This window comes from Heptranchias perlo, chromosome 27, assembly GCF_035084215.1.
Source record: "Heptranchias perlo isolate sHepPer1 chromosome 27, sHepPer1.hap1, whole genome shotgun sequence".
In the NCBI taxonomy this organism is placed as follows: Eukaryota; Metazoa; Chordata; class Chondrichthyes; order Hexanchiformes; family Hexanchidae; genus Heptranchias; species Heptranchias perlo.
The window spans coordinates 40,392,289-40,419,415 of record NC_090351.1 but is presented as its reverse complement, the minus strand read 5'-3'; the positions used below and the strand labels follow the sequence as shown (position 1 = coordinate 40,419,415).

Here is a 27,127-nt window from a genome sequence, read left to right as displayed (position 1 = left end):
CTCTAGTGCAATCACATCTTTCCTGTAATGTGGTGACCAGAACTGTACGTGGTACTCAAGCTGTGGCCTAACCAATGTTTTATACATTTCTAGCATAACCTACCTGCTCTTATATTCTATGCCTAATAAAGGAAAGTATCCCGTATGCTTCTTAACCACCTTATCTACCTGTCCTGCTACCTTCAGGGATCTGTGGACATGCAAGGTCCCTCTGTTCCTCGACATCTCTCAGTATCCTCCCATTTATTGTGTATTCCCTTGCCTTGTTTGCCCTCCCCAAATGCATCACCTCACACTTCTGCAGATTGAATTCCATTTGCCGCTTTTCTGCCCACCTGACCAGTCCATTGATATGCTCCTGCAGTCTACAGCTTTCCTCCTCACTATCAATCAAACGGCCAATTTTTGTATCAGCTGCAAACTTCTTAATCATGCCCCCTACATTTAAGTCTAAATCACTGATATATACCACAGAAAACAAGGTACCTAGTACTGAGCCCTGCGGAAACAGCCTTCCAGTCACAAAAACACCCGTCGACCATTACCCTTTGCTTCCTGCCACTGAGCCAATTTTGGATCCAACTAGCCACTTTCCCTTGGATCCCATGGGCTTTTACTTTCCTGACCAGTCTACCATGTGGGATTTTTTCAAAAGCCTTGCTAAAATCCATGTCGACTACATCAAACGCGCTACCCTCATCGACCCTCCTTGTTACCTCCTCAAAAAAAATTCAATCAAGTTAGTCAGACACGACCTTCCCTTAATAAATCCGTGCGGTCTGTCCTTGATTAATCCATGCCTTTCTAAATGCTGATTAATACTGTCCCTCAGAATTGTTTCCAGTAATTTGCCCACCACCGATGTTAGGCTGACTGGCCTGTAATTACTTGGTTTATCCCTTTCTACCCTTTTAAATAACGGTACAACGTTAGCAGTCTTCCAGTCCTCTGGCACCACGCCAATGTCCATGCACCCACTTTCAGTCGGGTGACTGGACAGAGATCAAGAGTAGGAACCCTGGCTGATTTCCCCCTGACCTCTCAGTAACTGAAGCCAGTTGTCCCACCCCAGCCATCAGCTGGCTTAGACCATGGACCTTCCATGTCTGTGCAGCTCTGTTCCACACATGGTCACACATCTACAATGGAACCGGGGAGAACTTTCTAAATTGGAATTGTTAGTCACGGACTGGCCAGTGAGGCACGTCCGTTGTTTCCAGTCGAACTCATTTTGTTTAAGTCTGAGATCCTCCTGCTGCAGTCTGCCTTTTAAATCGCAGCACTGCATTCCCTAACCTGAGCTCCTCTTTGCTCCTTAAACTTGGGTTTTCCGATTTCAAATGTTTTTAGGCCCTCACGTACCTGTGCCAGAGGAAGTGTAACTCTTTGTTGTTGCTGTTTTCCTCCAAGCGTCAAGCGAAATACACGGAGAACAAGCTGAAGGCCGTTAAGGCACGAAACGAGTACATTCTGGCGTTGGAGGCCACCAACAGCTCCGTCTTCAAGTACTACATCCACGATCTGTCAGACCTCCTCGATGTGAGCACGTTACCAGTTCTAGTCTGCCTGCCTCCTCTTTGATGCTTCACCTTCTTCAAAGGGTTAAATTATGAGGACAGGCTACATAGACTAGGCTCAAAAATTAAGGGGTGATCTAATTAATGGTGTTTAAAATGATTAAAGGATTTGATAGGATAGATAGAGAGAAACTATTTCCTCTACTGGGGGTGTCCAGAACAAGGGAGCAAAACCTTAAAATTAGAGCTAGGCCTTTCAGGGGTGATGTCAGGAAGCACTTCTTCACACAAAGGGGAGAGGAAATCTGGAATTCTCTCCCCCGAAAAGCTGATGAGGCTGGGGGTCAATTGAAAATTTCAAAACTGAGATTGATAGATTTTTGTTAGGGCAAGGGTATTAAGCGATACGAAACCAAGCAGGTAGATGGGGTTAATATACAGATCAGTCATGATCTGACTGAGTGACAGAATGGACTCGAGGGGCTTGAATGGCCTCCTCCTGTTCCGATGTTCCTAAAGGCTCAAATGTGGAATTGATTCATATTTTGTAAACGGTTATTATCTATTCATGATTTCAGGAGAGTGGGAAATCGCAGGGCTCTGGTCTCTGCCTGTACCCAGTAGCACCAAGTTAACCCGCCATTAGATAGCGACTGCTTAGATGGGCTCTCACTGGAAATAAACAGAATGCAGTCCAATAGGATTCCACTGTCTGAATTTAAGGGCTTGGGCATAAGCACAGAGGGGTATTAAGGATCTGAGAAAGAATAGGGAGTGTCATGAGGGGAAATTGAGATAGAAGGGATCGGTCAGGGAGTTGGAGGACAGCGAGGGGGAAGAAGGAAGGGTCAGTGAGGGGCTGCGGTGGGGGGGGTGCGGTGCAGTAAGCGGACGATTGAAAAAGAGAAGCAGGAAGGGGGACAAGAAGTGAAGACAGTCTGAGTGTGTGACCATTCTCATGGAGTCAGATGATGGTTTTGTTTCCAACACTGGAATTTTAAAATGGGAGGGGCTGTGATCTCAATCTAGGAAATGATCCAGTCTTTGCTCTTGGTTTTAGTGCTGCGACCTCGGATACCACGCCAGTCTGAACCGGGCAATGAGGACATTTCTATCGGCAGAGATTAACGTCGAGCAATCCAAGCACGAGGGGCTAGAGATCATCGAAAACGCTGTCGACAACCTAGACGCTGGCAACGACAAGCAGCGTCTTATGGAGCTGTACCACACCGTGTTCTGTCTGCCACCAAAGTTCGATTTCCAGCCACACATGGGGGACGGGGTCGGTATATCTCTTTAAACTCAGAGACCTGATGGGATGTTTGTTCAGCACAGACAGAAGGCTATCTGTTATAATGGTCCCAAGTTGCTTGGTGCTTTTAATACATTCTTTCAAATTGTTCTATTCGTCCATGACAGACCCGTACTGTACCCCAGTGTTATACAGTGACAGACCTGTACCCACCAGTACTGTACCCCAGGATTATACATTGACAGACCTGTTCCCACCTGTATTGTTCCCCACTGTTATACAGTGACAGACCTGTACCCACCTGTATTGTTCCCCACTGTTATACAGTGACAGACCTGTACCCACCAGTACTGTACCCCAGTGTTATACATTGACAGACCTGTACCCACCTGTATTGTTCCCCGCTGTTATACAGTGACAGACCTGTACCCACCAGTACTGTACCCCGCTGTTATACAATGACAGACCTGTTCCCACCAGTACTGTACCCCACTGTTATGCAGTGACAGGCAAGGGCAAGGTGCATGGAAAGACCATCAGCTGCATGTTTCCCTCCAAGTCACACATCATCCTGACTTGGAAATATATCGGCCGTTCCGTCATCGTCGCTGGGTCAAAATCCTGGAACTCCCTCCCTAACAGCACTGCGGGAGAACCTTCACCACACAGACTGCAGCGGTTCAAGAAGGCGGCTCACCACCACCTTCTCAAGGGGCAACTCGGGATGGACAATAAATGCCGGTCTTGCCAGCGATGCCCACATCCCCAGAATGAATTTTTAAAAAGCTATTACAAAGTCAGTGTCCGTACCGAATCGTGGGCAGTTTGTGTGCCAATGAATCTACGTCAACTTGGAGCTGGTTTAAAGTGTCCCAATCACGTTGCATGTTAAAGCCACGCAGCCACCAAGGAGCGAAAGACCTTCATCCGATCACTGTTCGTTGTATTAGGTCCCACACCCTGAGGGGCACAGGCAGTGTTTAAACCATTGCACTGCTCAGCATCTCAAATAAATAAGGTTCCCTCTATTTAATGGATACATTCTCTGTTGCAGTCTTTAGTCTAACATGTTTCCACTGCTCTGGCTGTGAATTATTTGTAATTTGCTTCTTGTTGTTCCCTAGCTGTGCACTGCAGCTCTGTGTGCGTCTCCCTCCCCTTCACACTGATCTGAAATGCTGTCCTTTGTGTCCTGCAGGTCTCACAGCTGTGTGCCCAGCAACCGGTGCAGGGAGAATTGGTTCTGCGGTGCCAGCAACTCCAGTCGAGACTGGCCACTCTGAAGATTGAGAATGAGGAGGTAAGTCCACCTGGGCCGACTGCCGTCAAACAGCAGAGCAGCTGTCACGGGGCCGGGGCAGTTCATGCAGCAGCTCCAATTCAGAAAATTGAAAGCAGCTCCCAATGGCTTACATACCAAACCATACAGACCCGGAAGTTGCCAGATCCAGACCCTGCATGGGCTGAAATCAATGGACCAAAAACCGGACAGGGGATCCACTCTGCCAGTTTACTGCAGTGAAAATGACCCCTTCTGTGAACAAATGCTTCCTGATACCAGTCCAATGTTCTCACTTTGTACCAGTGTCTCTGTGTCATGCGGTTTTGGATCAACAAAATAGTGACTCAGGATTAACCATTTCTATATCTCGCTATGGTCCCTGTTCATTTGCCTTCTTTCAAGGCTGAAGAGGCTAACTGAAGTGTCTAACTACTGAGGTGCACTCAAAACATCTCCCCAGCATCAATCCCTGGGACACCCCAATCAGTCCATCTCCCCAGCACCGATATCTGGGACACTCCACTCAGTCCATCTCCCCAGCACTGATCCCTGGGACACCCCACTCAGTACATCTCCCCGGCCTGACATCATTCCCCTAACTAGCATCCACTGTTTCCTCTCTTTCAGTTAATTTATTATCACTTCCATGTTTTACCTGGGCACCCATTGCCTCAAAATGGTGAAGCAGCCTTTCATATGGAATTTTATCAAAGGCTTTCTGGAAGAATAGGTTAACTATATCATAAGGCTTTCCAACATACACTTGAGATTTCACTTCCTCAAAAGCTGCGCGGAGTTTTCTCAGACAGGACCTGCACATTCCGAGGCCGTCTTGCTGCCACTCACTGGGATATTTTCATACAGGCACCCCTCAATTTTGCTCCTAATTATTTGCCATATACTGATATAAGACTGATTGGCCTGTAGTTACCCTGGTTTGTTTGATCACGATTCTTGAAAATAGCCATGTTGGTTTGTTTCTAATCCAGCGGGACCTTCCCTGTAGTTACTGGCTCCCTTAGGATGACCTTCAGCACTTTGTAAATTTTATTCCAAGCCTAAACCTAGAGCTCTTGGATAAATAGATTCCAACCCTGTGGACTTAATGCCCTTTTGAGCCTTTTAAGCCTGTCCAGGACATCCACGCAAATAATAAACGGTTACTAAGTGACAGTATCAAAGAATATTTGGTTTTGTTTCTGAATGATTGCAATTCCAGAATGGCACAGTGGGCTCTGTCCAATTGTAGGCTTCTGTTAAGCTCCAGGCATGGATCCTGTAGTGGATTTCCTTGTGATGTATTTGTTTGGCTGAGTTCCATTTGTTTGTAAATAACCACAGGTGAAGAAGACCATGGAAGCCACGTTGCAGACAATCCAGGACATCGTTACCATCGAGGACTTCGACGTGGCCGACTGCTTCCAGTACACAAACTCCACCGAATCGGTCAAATCGACCCTTTCAGAAACCTTCCTGAGCAAGCCCAGCATCGCCAAGAGACGAGCCAATCAGCAGGAGACCGAGCAGTTCTACTTCACGGTAAGGCAGTGTGTCTTTGAGCCCGATCTGTGGAGTAGACTCTGTTCTGGAGTCATTTACATCACCGGGATGGTCACATTAGCAGCGCTATGTGTCTCTGTCCTTGGGCTGGGGCTGTGTGTCTGTCTAGTTACAATCTATATTAATGACTTAGATGAAGGGACCAATTGTAATGTATCCAAGTTTGCTGACAATACAAAGCTAGGTGGGAAAGTAAGCTGTGAGGAGGATACAAAGAGTGCAAAGGGATATAGACAGGTTAAGTGATTGGGCAAGAAGGTGGCAGATGGAGTATAATGTGGAGAAATGTGAGATTATTCACTTTGGTAGGAAGAATAGAAAACCAGAATATTTTTAAATGGTGAGAAACTATTAAATGTTGGTGTTCAGAGAGATTTGGGTGTCCTCGTACAAGAAACACAAAAAATTAGCACGCAGGTACAGCAAGCAATTAGGAAGGCAAATGGCATGTTGGCCTTTATTGCAAGGTGGTTGGAGTACAAGAGCAAGGAAGTCTTACTACAATTGTATAGGGTTTAGGTGAGACCTCACCTGGAGTCCTGTGTACAGTTTTGGTCTCCTTACCTGAGGAAGGATATACTTGCCTTAATGATGGTGCAACGAAGGATCACTGGATTGATTCCTGGGATGAGAGGGTTGTCCTATGAGGAGAGATTGAGTGGAATGGGCCTATACTCTCTGGAGTTTAGAAGAATGAGAGGTGATCTCGTTGAAACATATAAGATTCTGAGAGGGCTTGACAGGGTAGATGCTGAGAGATTGTTTCCCCTGGCTGGAAAGTCTAGAACTAGGGGGCATAGGTTGGCCATTCAAGACTGAGATGAGGAGGAATTTCTTCACTCAGAGGGTTGTGAATCTTTGGAATTCTCTACCCCAGAGTGCTGTGGACTCTGAGTCATTGAGTATATTCAAAGCTGAGATAGATAGATTTTTGGTCTCTAGGGGCATCATGGGATATGGGGATCAGGCGGGAAAGTGGAGTTAAGGTTGAAGATCAGCCATGATCGTATTGAATGGCGGAGCAGGCTCGAGGGGCCGTATGGCCTACTCCTGCTCCTATTTCTTATGTTGTTATGGGTCGGTTCCGTGTGTCCCTGTCCATGGGCTATGGCTGTGTGTCTCTGTCCATGGGTTGGGGCCGTGTGTCTCTGTCCATGGGTTGGGGCCGTGTATCCCTGTTGATGGGTTGGGGCCGTGTGTCTCTATCGATGAGTTGGGACCGTGTGTCTCTATCGATGCGTTGGGACCGTGTGTCTCTATCGATGCGTTGGGACCGTGTGTCTCTATCGATGAGTTGGGGCCATGTGTCCCTGTCCATGGGTTGGGGCCGTGTGTCTCTATCGATGAGTTGGGGCCGTGTATCCCTGTTGATGGGTTGGGGCCGTGTATCCCTGTTGATGGGTTGGGGCCGTGTGTCCCTGTTGATGGGTTGGGGCCATGTATCCCTGTTGATGGGTTGGGGCCATGTATCCTTGTTGATGGGTTGGGCCGTGTGTCCCTGTTGATGGGTTGGGGCCATGTATCCCTGTTGATGGGTTGGGGCCATGTATCCTTGTTGATGGGTTGGGGCCATGTATCCTTGTTGATGGGTTGGGCCGTGTATCCCTGTTGATGGGTTGGAGTTGTGTGTCCAATGTTTCCGTTTTAATGTGTGTCCCTTGTTAAAATGGAACGCATGGCCACTCAGAGAAGTTTCCGGAGGGCCTCAGGACAGGATAGGGAGAGAATTTCCAAGACAGAGGGCACACATGTCCTGTAAAGTGTTGGCATTCTGTGATCCCTCACCATTGTTTCCTGCTCCTTTCACAGAAACTGAAGGAGTATTTCGAAGGCAGAAATCTGATCACCAAACTTCAGGCTAAACATGACCTTCTACAGAAGACTCTGGGAGAAAGTAGGCAATTCTTTCAATTCTCTTCATCATTAGCCAATCAGTGGAGGTGTGGGATAATTTCAGTATTATTTAGTCCAAATCCCATCAAAGCTAGGCCCTTAGAACAAATCCCTGAAACGATTGAATCTCCTTAACCTCTCTCAGCTTAAGAGTCTTTTATCAAAACTCAGAGTTCAAAAGGTCAACCTCTTCCCCTTGTATCTTGAAGCTAGATTTTATGTTGCACCATTTTATTTGGGTGAACTGTTCCAATTGATGTTAGATAATCAGTGGAATAGTCCACTGCAAACAGAATAGGGGCTACTATTGAAAATTTATATATTCAGGATTTTAAGCCTCTTTGAGGTTCACAGTGGGAATAATAGATCTTAATAATAGACTTGTACAAATTTAAAAGCTGGTAATTTCAGATGAAAGATGTATTTGAAAATACCCCCTCTCCCCCTGCCATGCAAGAGATGGACAGAATCTCCTTCGCCATAAATTTTAGTAAAATATTTAAAATTACCTAAGTATTTATCTGAAAGGGCCAGGAGTGAGATTTTACAGAAAAGCTGCTTACTGCTGCGTTTAGGCCCAGCCTTGCTGAAATCAGGATTTTCTATCTCAGGCCTGCCTTCATCCCAATCTTCTGATTAAAATCATCCAGAAAAAAGGCCCTGTGACATCTAAAAATCTTAGCCCTAAGCAATCATCAGAAAAATCCACATGCTTAATTTTTTTTAAATGTTTTATACTCACGGTAGGAACGCTGGAGCCTAAATCAAGGCCCCATCTTCTCAGTCTTCCAGAGACTTGGCATAGAACTATGACAATTTCTCACTTAGCTTGGACTTGAATAACACCTCCTCACTCACAGACTGTATGCAGGCGGGAACTTGAGGATCAAGCCTTGAAGTGCAGGACCTTATCCTGGAACATTGCAGAAAAGAACAAACCTCAGATATATCAAAGTTCCTAGAGAGAATACCTACCATCCTTCAAGCGTTGAGTAAACAGATCCCAGATTGAAGGCAGCTCTAATGTTTGAGGTTTATTTAATGTATTGGTACCAGACGTTATAGGTGGGAAAAAAAATAAGGACATATGGTTCAGAACCATATAAGTTTACAGCATAGAAGGAGGCCATTTGGCCCATCATGTCTGTGCCTCCTCTTTTGCTAGATTAATCCAAAACTAATTTGACTGCCCACTGTTCCCCATAGCCCCGGTTTTTCTCTGTTTCAAATGTTTAATGGTGTAAATTGGCACAGTATGAAAATTTCACATACTCACCACGCCTACTCGTGATAACACTGAGCACTATTGGGTGCCCAGCACTCCAATTCCTCTCAGTTCCTTGGGAGCACTACGTGCATAATGAGTATCCATACTCCGTACCCCCAAAGCAACCGGTGCAACAGAACATCTGTCTCTGCTGATTTGAAGAGGGAATAAACTGGAACTTCTCGCACGTTAACTTTATACTTTAAATAGTTTCACAAGTGCCGCTCCTCTAGATGCATTTCTCTTTGAACAAGTGCCAGTTAGCTCCCTAGTGGTCTGGTCTATTGGTTGAACGCACTGCCCCAAGGGGTACTGATCAGTATAGACCAGAAAGCCTCGATTGCTGCTCTGTGCAGTAAGGTCTAGAGCAGAGGTAACCCGTGGCAATCAGGCCCAGTGCTGCTGGATGTCCCTCACTTGGGACAGCACCACACTGACCTTCAAAACCAACATTCCTGCAGCAATAAAGGGTCCTCCTTTAGAAAGCATGCAGTCCCTTCCCTCTCTGGAAATAAAAACAGGAATGAAAGGTCAGGAACACAGAACGAGACCTGAGGAATTGTTGTGAAAGGTCCTCTCTCAGTCTGGTCAGGGGGGCCGACATCTGCCATCTGCTGAGAAGGTCCATGGCTTCCAGAACTATCCCAGATTTTTCCAGCCTGGTTGCTTCCGATCCAGACCTGTCCTGCTGAGCTGAGCACAGCTCCATCTGCCATTGTTGGGCTCTGTGCTCGGTGAGGCTGCAGCAAGCTGCCTGACCCACGCATCTTGCTGTGCCTTTGCAGCACTTTGTGCTTTTATTTCAGCTTTCCAGTGTTTGTGATTTTCTTTTTATGTAAACTCCATTCAACCACTTAACTGGCTTTCTGCCGTCGATCCTCGCTCCTTCCCCCCACTCCCCCCACCCTAGCGCACATGGAAAATACACTTTATTAGGTATAGAATTACATAGAATGTACAGCACAGAAACAGGCCATTCAGCCCAACAGGTCCATGCTGGTGTTTACGCTCCACATGAGCCTCCTCCCACCCCACTCCATCAGCATCTCCTTCTATTCCTTTCTCCCTCATGTGTTTATCTAGCTTCCTCTTAAATGCATCTATGCTATTCGCCTCAGCTACTCCATGTGGTAGCGAGTTCCAAATTCTCACCACTCTCTGGGTAAAGAAGTTACTCCTGAATTCCCTATTGGATTTATTAGTGACTATCTTATATTTATGGCCCTTAGTTAAGAACATAAGAAATAGGAGCAGGAGTAGGCCATCCGGCCCCTCAAGCCTGCTCCGCCATTCAGCAAGATCATGGCTGATCTTCTACCTCAACGCCATTTTCCTGCACCATCCCCATATCCCTTGATGCCTTTAATATCTAGAAATCTATTGATCTCTGTTTTGAATGCACTCAATGACTGAGCCTCCACAGCCCTCTGGGATAGAAAATTCCAAAGATTCACCACCCTCTGAGTGAAGAAATTTCTCCTCATCTCGGTCCTAAATGGCCGACCCCTTATTCTGAGACTGTGACCCCTGGTTCTAGACTCCCCAGCCAGGGGAAACATCCTCCTTGCATCTACGCTGTCGAGCCCTGTAAGAATTTTGTATGTTTCAATGAGATTTGAAGATCAGTGAGTTCTGGTCTCCCCACAAGTAGAAACATCTTCTTTACGTCTACCCTATCAAACCCCTTCATAATTTTAAAGATCTCTATCACCCCTCAGCCTTCTCTTTTCTAGAAAAAAGAACCCCAGCCTGTTCAGCCTTTCCTGATAGTTAGAACCTCTCAGTTCTGGTATCATCCTTGTAAATCTTTTTTGCACCTTCTCCAGTGCCTCGATATCCTTTTGGTCAACTGGTATATCTTGAATAATGTGTTTTATATATTTAGACTAGATCGGGCAGATTAAAGGGGCGTCGAGTGTGATGCACAGACTGGGCATGGGCGACAGTTCATGGGTTGGGTGGCGTGGGCGAGGTGTGAAAGCCGATTGACGAAGTCTTTGAAGTGAGCGTCCCGAGTTAAAGAGGAACGAGCGTCTGGGAGGAATGCCCTCTGTACTAAGCATTGTCCCGTTGTCTGTGTGGAACATTACACATGCAAGGATGTGACCCTTTCAATAACATGTTAAATCTACGGCCCAGCAGTGACCTGCCATTTTGGGTGCCCCTCCCTCTGGGTGGGTGGCCTGGCAATAGGAGTGGACGGGGGTCCAGGCGCAATCGGTACTAGTGGCAGAGTCACAAGTTCACAATGGCCTGGACTCCGATCCGAGAACGGGTACAATACAAAACTCCGGTTACGGTGTCTGGTGACGGTGAGGAAACGGGGAGATTACCAGCTGTCACCTCGCTGGCTGTTTCCTCCTGTGCGATTGTTGATCTCAAGTCCCTGCACAGATTCAGAATCAGCTCCTATAAACCGATAAACCATTCAGCCCGTGAGTGTTGATCTGTGAGGAGGGGTGACCGGACCGAGATTTGAAAAGAAAATTATTGAAATGAAGTTGCGAGGATGAATTTCTGAGAATAAGCAGTGTACTTTTTCATTTCAGTTAATACTTTTTCAGAAGCTGGCAGTCCAAGGGTCTGGGATTGTAAATAAACCATTTCCTGCATTTCCTGCACAGGAAGTGGAAAGTCGGGGCTGCAGAAAGGGAATTCTTCTGTTGCGCAGTTGGCATGGGATGCACCCCTGGGGTGGGGGGTGGGGGATAGGAAAGACAACCTTGGCCCCTCGGCAGGCCTTCCTTCCTCGAACTGTTGGTTCCTCTGCAGTTAATGACGATCACACTCTGCGAAACAGGGTCAGGGAATGTCGAGGGAACGGCACTGAACACATGAAGCTGTCAGCAAGGCCAAGCTGGGAGCTTGTTCACCCCCCACCACCGCCCCGACACCAGCTTTCTCTGGGGAAGATATTATTCACACATTCAAGATCCTTGATGAGCCCCGAAGATAAGTTCGAGGGTGCGACAGACTCTAGAACGAGGGGCAAAGGTTCAAGCTTAGAATGGGAGAAGTGCTCAGTTTAGATTTCCACTTTACACAGAGGGTGGTGAGTGTGTGGAATAGACTGTCCAGGGAGCCCGTGGGAACATTTAAAAGAGAATTGGGTCAAAAGTTGAGGGATTCAGGGGCAGGGCTGATGGACTGCAGAGTCTTTTCCAGTCTTGGACTGTCCCATTTTCCTGCCTTTTTCTGTTTTACATTCGTTGGTCTCCAAACTGGATCTCCCTCCTCCCAAACACGCGTTCAACAAAACTCCAAGGCCTGAAATTCTGTCATTTTACGCGGGTTAACATCTCCAGTAAGCTCAGTCAAACTCATTAAGTGTCCTGCACTAGTGACCTTCTGCCTATTCTCAGAGCCTTAATTTATTTGGGGCCCAACACACAACATGAACAGGCCATTCCTCACTCCTTGATGCAGACGGGCCTGTCATTTATTTCCAGCATTTTCTGGTTTGTTTCAGTTTTCTAATATTTCTCTGTTTTTTCTCTCCATCCATTTTAGGCCAGAGGACGGACTATTCCATTGCCAGGTGGGTTCGATTGTTGATTTTACAAATTCTGAGTTTCTGCCTTTTGTAGTTTTGATCTCTGCCTATGGCGTGGGCACAGTGACCGGTACCAGTACTGTCCAATGAGAGCCCGATACAGTCAACCATTGAAAACCAGAAGGCTTAAAATTGGCAAAGATTGACAGCCTTGTTACTGTGGACCAGCTGAACCCTCACCAACCCCATATCTCCAGGCTGGTGTTTGGGCGAGTCCAGTGGATCTGATCCTTGTGCTGGGGGTTATGCCCCTTTCAACTAAAAACACAAGAATGACACAGGGTGACTGGCTGTCTCCACTTCTCCTTCCCCCACCCTTGTAGCAAGTGCCTGCAGTCCTCCCTGGGCACCTTAACACCTTTGCACAGGCGCAACCAGGATACCATTGAATGGCGGAAATCTTGGAATCAGGTGCAGGGCCCGGTTCATTCCCACTTTACCCTCTCTCTGCAGTTGAGGCAGGGTTTACTCGTGTCTGCTCCATGTGATCGAGGCTTGGCTCCGATACTTTGTGCTGTTGGGTTTATTAAAGCAAGGTCTTGTTCGTTAGTGTGATCTGTGTGTTTGAGGCCTGAGTCGATAACGTTGGGTTTGTGTGTTCAAGGCCTGATTCGATAGAGTGAGGTGTTTAATGCTTTATTTTCTTTCTCTCACCTTATCCCGTGCAGTGGGCGGCGGAATTCCAGTGTGAGAAAACAGGTAACTATCACGGCAGCGACCATTTATGCTTTTTGTTAAAACCATGTGTACCAATTACGTCATAGGGAACATGTGGCTTCCAGAAGTTTTTGGGCTCAGCTGCTGGAGAGTCTGGTCTCGAGATTCCCTTATACACGTCCAACCGTTGGAAGTCTGGACTCGAGACTCCATTGGGGAGTCTGCACTCGAGACTCCCTTACACTCGTCTGGTCTGGAGACTCGTGACTTTGAGGCTGTTCACACAAGTCCTTTCCATTCTACTGACTGAGGAGGTGGAGGGATTGCTCCGTCAGACCTGAAGCAGCTTCTCCCACTCAAGGTTCTATCAATCAAATAAAAGTCCTGTCTTTCTATTTCTGACACCTCTGTGTGCTCAAACTCTGGATTCTTTCCAGTTTCTACGCAGCTATTACCAAACACCAGTTGCCAGTCACTGTAAGCAGCTGGTTACGATTGCCCATAACTGTAATTCGAGAGCAGCATCTTGCATCAGCAAAACGTTCAGGAACACAATTCATAATGATGTAAATGAGCTAAAAGTTGTAGTTGAGTGAGCAGGGTATGTCTATGATGTGTGCGTTTGGTGAGGGGACGTGAAGAGGGAATTCTACTTTACTTTTGTTGAGGAGCCCAAGGAAAGGTCTGAGCCCCTCTGTGAAGGTTACCCCAAAACTGGACAGAATAGGAAAGATGTGGTCAATCAAGAAATTGCGCTAAGACGATGCCAAGTCGTAAAGACCTGAAGATTGTGGGAGGAAGGGAAGGCTGAGGGAACTGAGGAGCACAAGAGTTTTGAGGTCCTGGGAACGAAAGAGTTAGAGTGAGAGAGGGATCGATGAGTCTTGATCTCAACATAGTGAGGATGGAGGGAGAAGGAAGAGTGAGTGGGAGGGGGGATTTGTAACTTAGGAGGAACGAGACAGGAAAACGGACTGTTATGGTATCAAAATAGAGACAAGAAAGAATGTGGCGAGAGAGAGGCTGGACATTAGACGACAAGCATTTTTCTCTCTCTCACATCTTGTCCAAGTGTGAGGGGGAGCTGGAAGAGCCTCCCCAGATTTGGGAGCAGGAGTCGGGCAAACTTTAGTCTCAGCAACAATTACTTCAAAAATTTCTTTTAAAAAAAGTAAAAGGGTGGGTAAATCTTGTAACGGCACTGCGGGTAATACTCCTGGTACCTCTCACTATTTGGAGGAATTTCCGAGTTTATCGAAACTAAGTTCTGAGGGGATTAAAAGTTCTGTAAACTGCAGTTTGATTGTCCGACCGGTTTACCCGACCCTTGCTGGGATTTCCTTGCTGCTGATTATTTCCATTCTTTTGTCTTTAGGACGGGAGCCAGATCATTCCCCTCGTGGTCGAAAGCTGCATCCGTTTCATCAGCCGTCATGGTATGTGGAGGGCCTGATGTCCTGTCTCACCCAGTGTAACCCCTAGCCTTGAATAATAATAGTGCAGAGTTTACCCGCTGGCTCTGTTGCTAAACGCATGGCCCAGAGTGAAACTAAGGCCCACAGATCAGAAGGGGGGGTGGGGGTGATTTGTTTGGCTAGATGTTGATGTTGGGGGGTGATTTGGTTGGCTGGGTGTTGATGTTGGGGGGGTGGGGGTGATTTGGTTGGCTGGGTGTTGATGTTGGGGGGGTGGGGCTGATTTGGTTGGCTGGGTGTTGATGTTGGGGGGGTGGGGGTGATTTGGTTGGCTGGGTGTTGATGTTGGGGGGGTGGGGGTGATTTGGTTGGCTGTGTGTTGATGTTGGGGGGGTGGGGATGATTTGGTTGGCTGGGTGTTGATGTTGGGGAGGTGGGGGATGATTTGGTTGGCTGGGTGTTGATGTTGGGGAGGTGGGGGATGATTTGGTTGGCTGGGTGTTGATGTTGGGGGGTGATTTGGTTGGCTGGGTGTTGATGTTGGGGGGGTGGGGGATGATTTGGTTGGCTGGGTGTTGATGTTGGGGAGGTGGGGGTGATTTGGTTGGCTGGGTGTTGATGTTGGGGAGGTGGGGGATGATTTGGTTGGCTGGGTGTTGATGTTGGGGGGTGATTTGGTTGGCTGGGTGTTGATGTTGGGGGGGTGGGGGATGATTTGCCTGGCTGGGTGTTGATGTTGGGGGGATGGGGGGTGATTTGCTTGGCTGGGTGTTGATGTTAGGTGGGAGTGGGGGTGATTTGGTTGGCTGGGTGTTGATGTTGGGGGGTGGGGGTGATTTGCCTGGCAGGGTGTTGATGTTAAGGGGGTAGGGGATGATTTGCTTGGCTGGGTGTTGATGTTGTGGGGTGGGGGGTGATTTGCCTGGCTGGGTTTGATTTTGGGGGGGTGGGTGGGAGTGATTTGCCTGGCTAGGTGAGCTGCTGGGTGTTGATGTTGTGTGGGGTGGGGAGGCTAGGTGTCGGGGTTATCATATTCCTGATCCAGGATTTATAATACCAGCCGCTCGCCAGGAGCTCTGGGGCCCACAGATGGGCGATGTGGAAAGAGTGCCAAATTCTGCAACATCTGACATCTGCAAGCAGAGCGATAACAGGACCAGGTGTGTAGGTTTAACGTGACGTGGCGTGTAGGTTTAACGTGACGTGGCGTGTAGGTTTAATGTGACGTGGCATGTAGGTTTAACGTGACGTGGCGTGTAGGTTTAACGTGACATGGTGTGTAGGTTTAACATGACATCGTGTGTAGGTTTAACGTGACATGGTGTGTAGGTCCCAATCCTGCAGTACAGGAGGGCAGTCGGTGCTCATTGGATCAAACCCAGCAAGAGCTGGCACACAGTGATATTTATTATTTCTTTATTTTTACCCAAAGGTCTGCAACATGAGGGGATTTTCCGTGTGTCAGGATCACAAATTGAAGTTAATGATATCAAAAACGCCTTTGAGAGAGGTAAGGGCCGGAATTTACTCTTCATACAATCCTGCCCAGTGTCCATTCTGAGCACTTTCATTGGCTTTAATTTTCTGTTAAAGGGAGATGGTCACTGTCGTGGTCCTTTTGCCCCCCTGAACCATTGTTTTCGGGGGGGAATTACGGAGCTCTGTTTGGTGACTGGATACTCTGGGTGACGTAGGCCGCAGCCTGCGAGCAAGTCCCTGCCAAGAATATGTCAGGAGACTGAAACAGCACAAGCACCACACATAACACAGCCATCAGCCCCCTCGTCACCAGACGTTGCCCCACAGATACCCGTGTCTCTGTTACCTGGAGAACACTCTGTCAGGAGCGAGACTCAGGATTCCCTGTGAAAACTGGAGCAACAGTTGGAGAATACGCAGTGGTCGGAGATGGGCCGGTTTCCCATCGTCCTCCTGGGACTGCAATGACGTACAGAAAAAGTCACAGAGGTCTCACGTTGATAATGCGCCGTTGGCCACACTCGGTTCTCCTTTCACCAACACTACCGGGCAGTTTATGGTCTGAGGCCTTGGTCCTCCAGTCGGGTTCAGACCCCAGCAGCTCCTCCATTGTACGTGCCTGTGGACACGAGGATATCTCAGCGGGGAGGTGGTAGTTAAGTACATTTACTGGTGCATTATGGCTGACCACACTCTCCTGGGGCTTCATTAACGTCAGAGGTATTTCGGAGAGTTTGCCTGAAAATGGCACCTGCCCCTCCCCTCCCCCTGCCCCTCCCATTCCTTGCCCACTCCCCCTCCCCTCCGCACCCCTCCCATCCCCCTGACCCTCCCATTCCCTGCCCTCTCCTCCTCCCTTCCTCACCCCTCCCCCACCACATCCCTCCTTTTCTGCCTCTTCCTGGCAGTTGGTACCAATCACAGTTATGGAGGGTGGGGCACAAGATTACACCATCTAATGGGCAGATTTGATCCTCTTATGGCCCTCGATCCCCTCTCTCATCTCCCCCCCACCCCCCCCACCGCCCCACCTCAGACACCTTCAGCTGGTGTGAAAATCACCGCAGCTTCCCGCTCAGGCCGCTGAGTTAAAATTACAGTCAGGTCCTGATGACGTAATCAGGACCTGACATGCACTTGTGAAGAAGGACCCCGATGGCTTCGGGCGGTTGTCCTTGCCGCCTGCTCAGTCGAACAGGTTATAAACGGGAGCAGTCGGCTCCTGGGGGCTCCAGGACTGGTCAGTGACCAGGGCGATTTTAACTGCCCGCCCGGCCAGCAAAACCGAGTTAAAATCGTCCCCTCTGCCTTTTCTCACTTCACTTCAATCTGTACACATGGTGTGTCCATAGGTGAGGACCCCTTGGCAGGAGATCAGAACGACCATGACATGGACTCGATCGCAGGAGTGCTGAAACTACACTTCAGAGGCCTGGACAACCCCCTCTTCCCCAAAGAGATTTTCCACGACCTTATTTCCTGTGTCAGTAAGTTGATTGCGAGTTCTGTTTGTTTTCTCCAAGGAGGATCTCAGCTTAATGGTTTGTTCCTTTCTGCTTTCCTGTGTCTCATTGGTTTTAAGTGGTTTTAAGGATTGGATGTAATCAAACAGGAAGGATTAAAGAGTGAAAGGAGATGGATTGAATGGAGGACTTCGAGTCAGGAAAGAAGAGTTATCAAAATGAGCAGCGTGGAAGATTGCATCAAATGTGACTTTCTTTAGAAGGGTTAATTCCTTCATCACCCCTATCCCGATATTATCATTTGTGCCCATTGGTGTAGAGCTTTAGCGACTGGTGGTTTTGCGTGGGCCCTCATCCACCACCGTCTCAACTGGGCTGTCGGAGGGAGGGGCAGCGTTGGAGATGGAGCTGTCCCCAGGAGGGTGGAAGGATTGGAGGGAAAGTGAGACCGTACCACACCCCTGGAACTGCTCCAAGCTGGAGCTAGAATAACCCTGGCCTGGCAATGAGTCTCTGGTCGACCTGATCTCTCGGGTCATTGCTTGCTGTTGCCCAATGCTGTTTATCCCTTTGAGGCCATTTCATTACTGCACTGATTATTTTATTTAACTGAAGCCAGGTATTCATTTCAAACTTTTCTGTGAATATTGCAAGTTAAAAAAAATACTCCAAGTTACTTTGACTTCACCTCTGGGTCAGAAGGTTTTGGGATCGAGGCCCACTGCAGAACTTGAGCCCATAATCTAGCCTAACCCTTAGAGAGGGTGCAGAGGAGATTTACTAGAATGGTACCAGGGATAAGGGACTTCAGTTATGTGGAGAGACTGGGGTTGTTCTCCTTAAAGTAGAGAAGGTTAAGGGGAGATTTAATAGAGGTGGTCAAAGTTATGAGGGTTTTGATAGGGTAAATAAGAAGAAACTGCTTCCAGTGGCAGGAGGGTCGGTAACCAGAGGACACAGATTTAAGATCATTGGCAAAAGAATTAGGGGGGAGATGAGGAGAATTTTTTTTACGCAGCAAGTTGTTCTGATCTGGAATGCGCTGCCTGAAAGGGGGGTGGAAGCAGATTCAATAATAACTTTCAAAAGACAATTTAATATATGCTGGAAAAGGAAAAATTTGCAGGGCTATGGGGAAAGAGCAGGTGAGGGCGACTAATTGGATAGCTCTTTCAAAGAGCCAGCACAGGCACGATGGGCCGATGGCCTCCTTCTGTGCTGTATAATTCAATCTGTGAATCTAGTCTGTATTGTACAGAGCTCCCATTTAACAGAATTATCTGGTGTCCTAGCCCAGGCTTTGTCTGCTTGTTCCGATGGACATTAAAAACCTGTAATATAGGAAGAAGATAAGGTTGGGATTCAAGTAAGGTGAGATCAAGTGAGCAGCAGGACTGCCTCCACCCAAAGCCTTCCTGTGAGGCCTACATGGAGGGAAAGATGTGCGTTTGTCTTTGAAGTAAAAAGTACACACTGAGCAGCTGGAGACCTCGTGTATTTCTCCCCAGTCAGTGCAGGGAACCTCCCAGTGACAGGAGTCAATTGCTGATTGAGAAATGGAACCATCTGGTAAGTGGGGGTGTGAGTGTGACGGAGACTCAGGGCACTGACCCCACTCGCTGGGGTGGCAGATAATTCCCTTAAATGGGAACTCTGTACAGTATGGCTCATTGTCTCAGTAATACTGAGGTTAGGTGGCTAATTGACCCGTATATGAATCCCACAGGCAGCCTGCACTGGGGTTACTCTTAGGAATTTTCTTTTAACTTCACTTGAGATTTTAAAGAAGGGGAGGCCCCTCTCAACACTCAAATCCATCATAGCCTGCCATTGGATCTGTATTTATTTCTCCACAGTTTTTATTTTATCCCTCTCATGTTTTCTCTGCCTCTCTATCTCTTTCCCTTTTTTACTCTCTCCATCTCCCCCTTTCTCTCTGCCTCCTCTATCGCTCACACTATCTCCTCATTTCACTTCCTCTGTCTCTCTTCCCCCTCTCTCTTTCTCTCTCCACCTCACTTGCTCTCTCGATCTCCCCACTCTCGATCTCACTCACTCTCCCCCTCTCTCACTCTCCCTCTCTCCCACACCCTACTCACGCTCTGTGTCTCTCTCTCTCTCACTCCCTCTCTCTGTCTCCCTACCTTCCTCACTTATGCTGTCTCTCCCTCTCTGTCCCTCTCCCCCTCTGTCTCTCCCTGCGCCCCCCTCCCCCATTCTACCTCATTTCTTTCAGTTTTTTTTCCCCTGTATATTTTCTCCAGTTCCATAATTGACTTTCCTGAACTTGCAGTTAGTTAAGGATGAGGTGATAAGGTGCAGTTTTCCAGCCTGTGCTCACCCTGCACTCCATACTGCTGGCTGACAATCGAAACTAATTGATCTTTTTAGGATCCAGTTAAATGAAAGGAGTCCTGTTTAATTCTGTGTGGGTTTTTTTCCAACTCTAAGACAGTGATTGCATTCTTCAGACATTTTGATGGCTATCAAAGGGTCTTTGAAGTGGTAGCAGGGGCTATTCTGACTGAGTCCGAGTTTGTCACCCAGACCCAGACCCAGACCCAGACCAGTCTTTGTCGGAGCACCGTGCTAATCCTAAACGGCATTCTGATGGGGTTTGGAGACGAGCGTTACAGAACAACGTCTGCAGCTGCTGGCCTTTCACCTCCCCTCCCCTCCTGAGAGCTGGCTGGCTCTCGCTGGGGAGCTCCACGGGCATTGGCCTCCCCTCTGGTACCTCCCCTACATACCCGTGCTTCATGTGTGGTCCTAGACAGTGAGGCCTGGAACATCGACCCCCATTTGACCAGCAATTCCCCATACCCCTCCTCCCCAGCAATTTCCACCCACCTCTCCCCTCCCCTCCTCCCCAGCAATTTCCACCCACCTCTCCCCTCCCCTCCTCCCCAGCAATTTCCACCCACCTCTCCCCTCCCCTCCTCCCCAGCAATTTCCACCCACCTCTCCCCTCCTCCCCAGCAATTTCCACCCACCTCTCCCCTCCCCTCCTCCCCAGCAGTTTCCACCCACCTCTCCCCTCCCCTCCTCCCCAGCAATTTCCACCCACCTCTCCCCTCCTGGCCAGCAATTTCCGCCCCCAGCCACAACCAGCAAACCCCAATCCCTCTCTCTTCCCCCTCCCCCGTAAAATGCAGGAGCCGAGTGAATGTAACCCTGATCTTTAGTATTTTTTTATTCTTCATGGGACTTGGGCATCACTGGCAAGGCCAGCGTTTATTGCCCATCCCTAATTGCCCTTGAGAAGGTGGTGGTGAGCCGCCTTCTTGAACCACTGCAGTCCGTGTGATGAAGGTTCTAGGTGGTAGAGATCGCGGGTTTGGGAGGTGCTGTCAAAGAAGCCTTGGCGAGTTGCTGCAGTGCATCTTGTGGATGGTACACACTGGAGGCACAGTATGCCGGTGGTGAAGGGAGTGAAAGGGTGGTGGATGGGGTGCAAATCAAGCGGGCTGCTTTGTCTTGGATGATGTCGAGCTTCTTGAGTGTTGTTGGAGCTTCACTCATCCAGGCAAGTGGAGAGTTAAAAGGAATAAGGGAATTTCAGGCAAGTAGTTTAACATAGACAATGGTGGAAAAGGCTTGAGAGGGACGCAGGGTGTAAAAGGCAAAGAGGAAGAGTGCTGTTGAAGCCTGGCCCCAGGATTGGGTCAGTGGGGATGTCGCTGTGGAATTCAGATGATTAGGATTGACTGTCGTGGACTAGATTGAGATCTGGGAGTTATTTTTTCCCCGTCAGCTCCAGAGATTGGGAAGAATCCTCAGAGAGTTCTGTGTTGTCTTGGAATTTTTGCCTCTGTATAGTCACCTCCCGTAGAGTTCTTTGTACAAAGTGTGCACAGTCTGATAGCTGCCTGGGTTTAATGCACTGTTTCCTTCACTCTCCCATTCTTTCCTGGGTTATTTAGAAGTATTTTCAGCCATTGGTTGTGGTACTGAACCTCACGGGCTGGGAGGTCCCAGGTTTGAGGCTCGCCGCCTGTGCTGCGTTCACTGATCTCACAGCGTTGGGGCAATTCAGGCGACCTCAGTGTCACCCCAGCAAGGAAGGCGGAATCAATCACCCAGGACTCCCAATCCCTGATCACTGCCCAGTGATACCTTCACGAAAGTGCATGTGTTGGGCAAGGAGTAGGATCTGGATCAATGCTAATGCCTCCCATTTTCAAATATCCTGGCGACATTCACTGTCCGAGCTCGGCATGAAGAATGTTGCTCAGTCGAGGTAACAGAGAACAGCCAGTGCCCATTGAGGGCCCCTCTCCCCAGTGAGAGCCAGCGCCTTCAGAAGAGGAGGAAGAGTTTAGAATGGAGGGGGGGGAGGGAAAGAAACATGATCAAACTGGGCCTTTTGTGATCTAACAGGCGAAGTTTAGTAAAATGTTTTGTCCCTGTTCTTCACAGCGATTGAGAACCTCGCAGACCGAGCTCTTCAGATCCGGAAAGTTCTCCTGTCTTTGCCAAAACCCACCATCATCACGATGAGATACCTGTTTGGATTCCTCAGTCAGTGAGTATTAACGGGACTGCCACACGAAGCATCCGAGACATATCTTCTGTCCTGCCATCCCTCGTTGCCTGATGTCAGATATGAGGTGTTAACCAGGAGGACAAGTTCCTCTGAACACACCCACCTCTGATGGAGTCCTTTCTCTGACTGGTATGGAATCTTGCCTGACCCAATGGGCTGGCTGCAGCAAGCAGCCTCCATGTTGCATTGAAAGAGAATTCCGTTATACATATTTTGCCAAGCGATGGCTAAATCTTGTCCCAGTTTTGGGGAAAGCCCCACTGTAGCACTTGAGCACATAATGCAGGCTGACACTCGAGTGCAGTACTGAAGGAGTGAAGCACTGTCGGAGGGGCAGTACTGAGGGAGCGCTGCACTGTCGGAGGGTCAGTACTGAGGGAGCGCTGCACTGTCGGAGGGGCAGTACTGAGGGAGCGCTGCACTGTCGGAGGGTCAGTACTGAGGGAGCGCTGCACTGTCGGAGGGGCAGTACTGAGGGAGCGCTGCACTGTCGGAGGGGCAGTACTGAGGGAGCGCTGCACTGTCGGAGGGGCAGTACTGAGGGAGCGCTGCACTGTCGGAGGGTCAGTACTGAGGGAGCGCTGCACTGTCGAGGGGGCAGGGCTGTACTGTCGGATGGGGAGTGCTGAGGGAGGTGCCATTCTTCAGTGAGACGTTAATTTGCCTGTTCCAGTGGTTCAGACTCAGGTCACAGTTGTATCTGAAGAGCAGCGAGCTCTCAGTGTCCTGGCCAACATTCCTCACTCAACCAACACCACCGGAAATAAATTAATTGTTCATTAATCTAACCCGTGCTGTACCTGTCCTGGGAGTGTCTGAAATGGGAAAGTTTTCCATTCCCCAGCATTCTTTCCTCACCTTAGTAAGCACAAAGAAAAATCCTTTTAAAACAGATTGAATTGGTGCCATGTGTTCCTGCACACTCTCCAATTACAGCGAGGCCAGATGTGCGGCACACACGGTAACACTGGCACCGCTGGACAGCTGGAAGCTGAAATCAGAAGCAGCTGAAGGAATCTGACAGAGTCGCAGCTCACAGTCATTGCATGTGTTCATGTGAATTCCTGTACATGCGGCAATCTCTACCGGGGAGGCAGAGGTTGCAATGCCCCTCACTTTCCCTCCCCGTTCCCCTCCCCCTGCCCTCCTCCCCCTCCCCCTGCCCTCCTCCCCCTCCCCCTGCCCTCCTCCCCCTCATTCCCCTCCCCCTCCTCCCTCCCCCTTCCCTCTTCCCTTCCCCTCCCCCTCCTCTTCCCATCCCTCCCCTTCCCCTCCCCCCTCTCCCTCCCGCTCCCCTTCCCCTCCTCTTCTCCCTCCCCCTCCCCTTTCCCTTCCCTTCCCCCTCCTGTTCCCATCCCTCCTTCTCCCCTCCCCCCTCCTCCCTCCCACTCCCCTTCCCCTCCTCTCCTACCTTCCCCTCCCCTCTCCAGCTCCCTTCCCTCCTCCTCCCCTCCCCCTACTCCCATCCCCTCCCTCTCACCCACTCCCCTCCCTCTCCCCCTCCCCTCCTCCTCTCTTCCCCTTCCCCTCCCCATCTCCTCTCTTCCCCTCCCCCTCCTCTCTCTTCCCTCCCCTCCCCATCGTCCTCTCTTCCCCCCTCCTTCTCACCGTCTCCCCCTCCCCCTCCCCTCCTCCTCCTCCCCCTCCCTCTCACCCTCTTCCCCAACCCTTCCTCTCACACGGCCGGCCTGCAGTAACTGCGGCTCAAGAGAGGACCAGGACCAAAACTCGGCCACTTTCTTTCATTTTGCCTTCTTTTTCATTCTGTCTGATAATACGAGTGCCTAAGAACCTGGTCATAACAAATAGGAGCAGGAGTCGGCCATACGGCCCCTCGAGCCTGCTCATCGCTGTCTACAACCAATTTAAGAAGAATCTCTTCCATCCCACGCTCCTTGTCATGTTGGAGGAGACAGTAAATTAGTCAGGTTCCTGAAACTGCTGAACACTGAGCCCTGCCTCAGCCCATCGCTGCTGAAACCCTTTTCCCTGCCTCTTGTCACCTCCAGACTCCATCCCCTGGCCTGTGTCCCACCCTCCACCCTCCATAAACCTCCGCTGATCCAAACCTCTGCTGCCCCTGTCCTATCCCACATGGAGTCCTGCTCACCCATCACTCCTGTGCTCGTTGACCGACATTGGCTCCCGGTCTGGCAACACCTCGGGTTTAAAATTCTCACCGTGGCATTTAAATCCCTCCAAGGCCTCGCCCCTCCCAATCTCTGTAACCTCCTCCAGCCCTACAACCCCCCCCCCCCCAAACAAACTTTATGTTCCTCTCACTCTCATTTCCCTTTGCCCCACCATTGGTATCTATGCCTTCAACTACCTCGGCCACTCGCTCTGGAATTCTCTCCCTAAACTCCTCTGCCTCTCCACCTCCCTCCCTCCCTTAACACCCTGCTTAAAGCCCATCCCTATGGCCAAGCGGTGGTCACTAAATCTAATATCTGTTTCTTTGACTGAGCCTCGTTGCATCTCTGTGAAGCTTCTTAGGGCGTTTTTCTGTTAAAGGTTCTATATAAGTACAACATATTGTTGTGGTAGATAACTTCTGTAATATTTAATTTATTTTTTAAAATACTCTTATGCGCATGGATTTTCTTTAAAGTGCTGTACATTACTTAGAGACTGCGGCCTACACGCTGGAGTGATGTCAGGTCTGGGGAGACCTCAGACTGTGTGCTCTTTCGGTGGAATTAGTCTCCTGCCCACCTCAGTCTCTTTAACGTTGCTGTGTTCTGTGTTAGTCTATCTCCACACCCCTGCTCTTCCCAGTGTGGAAAGAGTCCCAGAGACCAGAAGATTCCAGGGCTGTGCTTGCCTACTGCCCTGGCTGAGATCAGCTAATGCAGCACATGCCAGGGATCGCTCATTAGCCAGTTGTATTTGTCTGCCGTGGCTGCACACTCACTGCAGATAGTTGGCCTGTTCCCAAATCACACGTATATCACTCCAACCTGGGCACTGGGAGGTGCACAAGAGCAGCCAACAGATAAGTCTATAAAATCCCCCTCCCCACCCCAAAGGGGAGTGGAAATCTGGAACACTCCCCCACAAAAAGCTGTAAATGCTGGGAGTCAATTGAAAATTTCAAAACTGAGATTGATAGATTTTTGTTGGGTTAAGGGTATTAAGGGTTATGGAATCAAGGCGGGTAGATGGAATTAAGATACAGATCAGCCATGACCTAATTGAATGGCGGAATAGGCACAAGGGGCTGAATGGCCTCCTTTTGTTCCTATATTTCTAATGTAGCCCAGCACCCAGAAAGCACCGACTTAATGCCCATCGCTGGTCTCTCTCCCACACAAGGCTGGTTCTATGTAACCTTTGCCTAGGGTGAACCATTCAATGTAACCAGGGTCCGTGGAGTGGGAACCTCGATCTCATATCAAAACAGGAGCAATAGATCAAAATGGCGACTGGACTGAGTTTGGTCCCGGTCCACAAGCAGTGTTTCTGTCTCCTTGCCTGTCTGCCGTGGCTCAGTGGGTAACTCTCTCACCTCTGAGTCAGAAGATCGTGGGTTCAAGTCCCACTCCAGAGACTTGAGCACATCATCCAGGCTGATACTCCCAGTGCAGTACCGAGGGAGTGCTGCACTGTCGGAGGTACTGTCTTTTGGATGAGAGATTAAACCGAGGTTCCGTCTGCCCTCTCAGGTAGATGTAAAAGATCCCAAGGCACTATTTCTAAGAAGAGCAGGGGAGTTCTCCCCGGTATCCTGACCAATATTTATCCCACAACCAACATCACTAAAAAAACAGTTGATCTGGTCATCATCACATTGCTGTTTATGGGATCTTGCTGTGCCCAAATTGGCTGCTGCGTTTCCTACATTACAACAGTGAGTGCACTTCAAAAGTATTTCATTGGCTGGAAATCACTTTGGGATGTCGTGAGGTCATGAAAGGCACGATAGAAATGCAAGTTCTTTCTTTATTTCTTCCTTCTGATCAGTTGGTAGCAGGGCAGGCTCAAGGGGCCGTATGGCCTACTCCTGCTCCTATTTCTTATGTTCTATGTTCCCACACTCGGATAATAAGAATTTAGCAGGAGAATAGGTCTCAAGGTGGAGGCCAAGTATCACAAGCCGAGACTTCCTTCCATATTCAGCCGTTGACTTCATTGGCGGAGTTGATTTCATTTCAAAAGAGAATGAACACTTTCTGTTTATTTTGTCTTACTTTCTGTGAAGCTTGTCCCAATTCAGTGAGGAAAACATGATGGACCCTTACAACCTGGCCATCTGCTTCGGACCCACCCTGATGTCTGTTCCTGAGGGCCATGACCAGGTTTCCTGCCAGGCCCACGTGAACGAGCTGATAAAGTCCATCATTCTGCACCATGACACTATTCTCCCAGGACACAAGGAGCTGGAGGGTCCCGTATACGACAAGGGGATGACGGGAGAAGATTACTGGTGAGTCTTTGCCGATTGATGCCCATTTGCCTGGGTTCCTCAGCCGGTGAATGCGCTGCCCATGTGGAACTACCCAATACAGGAGCAGGAAGATCCCAGACCCGATCACTGGTCTCAGCCGAGTTCACTAATTTCCGCTATGGCGACGGTAGCTGGCGCTATGATTGGCCTCAGTGCCCGGGCGGAGGGGGGAAATCTGCTCCTGGTCACTGTCCCATGACCACTGGGGAAAGTGTACACGAATGGGACATCAGGTGAAACACGGGCCCTGATTTTAACTCCTGCCCTGCCCCATGGGAATGGTGCGTGGGAAGGGTTAAAATTTCAGAATTCTACCTCCCGGCTCCAACCGGCCACCTTCCTGGCCATTTAAATTTTTACTGCCCCAAATCAGGCCATCGCAAGGCTCCCGCGACAGGAAGGCTGAGGCCTGGGGAACATTCGAATCTCGCTTCTCACTGACACCATTGCACTGCGACATCGGGGGCGAGTCCCGTGCTGGCAGCTGCCAAGCAACAGAGCCAAGACCAGAAGCAACGACTGGTTAATGTTAAAGATCTGCTCTTTTTACACCTCTCTCCCTCCGCCCCCCCCCCTGCTGATCTCGCTGGAACCCCTGATCTCCTGTAAAGCCCTCCTTCCACTGAGTGCTGGGAACCGACCCCATGGGTCCCCAGCTGCGGCCTCCTGCCTCTCACCCGCCGGCCAGGCAGTCAATCCGGCGAGTGTCAGGCTGGAGGCCGTAAAGAGTTATTTAAATGAGGCCCTGCTGGGTTCGTTGCCCATTACTGGGATCCCCCACATCCTCCCCACCCTC

General features: G+C 49.3%; 1 protein-coding gene across 2 annotated transcripts in view; it reads left to right on the top strand.

Annotated features, from left to right (window-relative positions):
- Positions 1–27,127, top strand: part of srgap2 (SLIT-ROBO Rho GTPase activating protein 2) — a 195,077-nt gene that overhangs the window by 142,226 nt on the left and 25,724 nt on the right. For both annotated transcript variants that reach the window (XM_068007742.1, XM_068007743.1), the window contains exons 6-17: positions 1,411–1,539; positions 2,578–2,799; positions 3,968–4,069; positions 5,393–5,590; positions 7,421–7,505; positions 12,282–12,309; positions 12,993–13,023; positions 14,357–14,417; positions 15,829–15,906; positions 17,228–17,362; positions 21,758–21,863; positions 26,086–26,310. In XM_068007742.1, coding sequence (XP_067863843.1) covers positions 1,411–1,539; positions 2,578–2,799; positions 3,968–4,069; positions 5,393–5,590; positions 7,421–7,505; positions 12,282–12,309; positions 12,993–13,023; positions 14,357–14,417; positions 15,829–15,906; positions 17,228–17,362; positions 21,758–21,863; positions 26,086–26,310 — 1,400 coding nt within the window. The remainder of the gene's footprint in view (positions 1–1,410; positions 1,540–2,577; positions 2,800–3,967; positions 4,070–5,392; positions 5,591–7,420; positions 7,506–12,281; positions 12,310–12,992; positions 13,024–14,356; positions 14,418–15,828; positions 15,907–17,227; positions 17,363–21,757; positions 21,864–26,085; positions 26,311–27,127) is intronic.